This window comes from Naegleria gruberi (assembly GCF_000004985.1).
Source record: "Naegleria gruberi genomic scaffold NAEGRscaffold_285, whole genome shotgun sequence".
NCBI lineage: Eukaryota > Heterolobosea > Eutetramitea > Acrasida > Naegleriidae > Naegleria > Naegleria gruberi.
The window spans coordinates 2,699-4,424 of record NW_003163083.1 but is presented as its reverse complement, the minus strand read 5'-3'; the positions used below and the strand labels follow the sequence as shown (position 1 = coordinate 4,424).

The window sequence follows — 1,726 nt, the reverse complement described above, 5'->3', positions numbered from 1 at the left end:
TAAAGATATTGTTATTATTAACGATCATTTGAAGATTGAATTGGTTGTTGTTATCGGAATACAGATGAGTTTTAAAAGTTTTCATCAGCCATGTGATAATGAATATCTAGATTACGAAAAACTTGGGGTGATGAGATGAACTTGGTTTTTTTATTAATATTAGACTTCCGGAAAAAGTTTTGCTAAAAGTCGACTTTTTTAAGGTACTTTCACGCTAATTTGCAAAAAGGTGCCTAAAAGGTGCCTTTTTTACCTAAAAACTACTTGAAATACATCCAAAGTTTGTTCAAGAAAATCTTGAGCAACTTTCAAACTGTTTTCAAACAATTCCTCAAGAATGATTAATTACTTCTCAACCAAATTCTCAAAACGTTCAAGTATTTGCTGAAAAAACCCCAAGGGCCCTCAAACTTCTGAACTCACTTAACTATATCCTTTTCCAAAAAATCCACCAATTCCTTAAGAGATCCAAGGTTTTTGAATGTCACCATCTCGGGTCACTGTAGTTTTGATGGATTTTTTTACATCAATCACGAAATCTTTCGAAAGCTCTGGTCTTTTGGGCTCCTCAACTTTTCTTGGCATGATGATTGTTTTCTTTTTGATAAGGTTCAGGTTTTTTCTCTTTCTGGGTGGAATGATGTTCAAATCAGATCTCTTCCTCTTCTGGATTTTTTCTTGCACAGCATGTGTCGCCATCAAGTATTTAATTTTTGTCTTTTCGCAAAGGGTGCTGTATTTTAAAAAAATGATGCAACAACACGCACACAACATCCACCTCCCACAAACTACATCCCACAACATGACTTCAACACTAACAACAAACAAATAATCAAACATCAACAATGAGCATTCCACATATGTTTAAATGGAATTGGAAGAAGTCTTCTGATATTACCGCTATCAAGAAGAAGAAACCAACAAAACGTGGTAGGTTGTAGTTTTGTATAATAATTAATTAAATAATTAATTAATCGGATAAGTGAACATTGTTAACAACCAGAGAGATAATATAATTCTAGATATGGATGACACTTTAAATACAATGCCAAACGAAGGAACTATTCAACATTGGCCACTTACTTCTAATCAAGCCTCCAATTTTTCATTACCAACCATTAATTTTGTACCATTGGAAGAACCAACACAAAATGAAAGTATGTTTCATAATACTTAATATTTTAATATTTGAAAGCCTTCTCATATTTGGCTCTTCTTACACAACCCTCTCCTCCAAGTAAGTATTTCTTATTTAAATTTAAATTTATAATTTATAATTTAGAAATTAATTATCAATGTGGAAGAGTAATGGTTTCCAATAACAATATGTGGAATACTGATAATGATACAACATACTGTCTTTCTGATAATGAATCTAAAGCCTTAATGGAAAGAATTCAATTTTTTATCACACCAAATGGTGGTGAAGACACATTCAACATTAAATTGTCACCAGCCTCTCCTAAATATAATCACACAAGAATGAATCCTGATTCAGCAAGAAATGTAACTTGGAGACAGAATTTATGTTTTACACTTCCATTTGGTCCAATTTCAGATTTATTCTTCTCTCAGTTAACTCAATCCAAACCATCATCTGTTAAACTTACATCTAAGTATTACTATATGGAAGGCAAATCCTCTAAAGGTTTGAAACTTGACACAAAAGTGTACGTATGGGATGAAGATAATATGCCAAGTTTAAAATCTGAACATTGGTTTTTGT

General features: G+C 32.0%; 2 protein-coding genes across 2 annotated transcripts in view; one reads left to right on the top strand and one right to left on the bottom strand.

Moving 5' to 3' along the window:
- Nucleotides 1-491, bottom strand: part of NAEGRDRAFT_76691 (uncharacterized protein) — a gene marked incomplete at both ends in the record, with an annotated part of 4,056 nt that extends 3,565 nt beyond the window's left edge. The window contains 2 exons of the mRNA XM_002668350.1: nucleotides 265-313; nucleotides 424-491. Coding sequence (XP_002668396.1) covers nucleotides 265-313; nucleotides 424-491 — 117 coding nt within the window. The remainder of the gene's footprint in view (nucleotides 1-264; nucleotides 314-423) is intronic.
- Nucleotides 492-845: 354 nt separating this feature from the next.
- The window catches only part of NAEGRDRAFT_76690 (uncharacterized protein), a gene marked incomplete at both ends in the record, with an annotated part of 3,281 nt that continues 2,400 nt past the window's right edge, over nucleotides 846-1,726 (top strand). Inside the window, 4 exons of the mRNA XM_002668351.1 lie at nucleotides 846-930; nucleotides 984-1,157; nucleotides 1,196-1,237; nucleotides 1,283-1,699. Of these exons, the coding sequence (XP_002668397.1) occupies nucleotides 846-930; nucleotides 984-1,157; nucleotides 1,196-1,237; nucleotides 1,283-1,699 (718 nt within the window). The remainder of the gene's footprint in view (nucleotides 931-983; nucleotides 1,158-1,195; nucleotides 1,238-1,282; nucleotides 1,700-1,726) is intronic.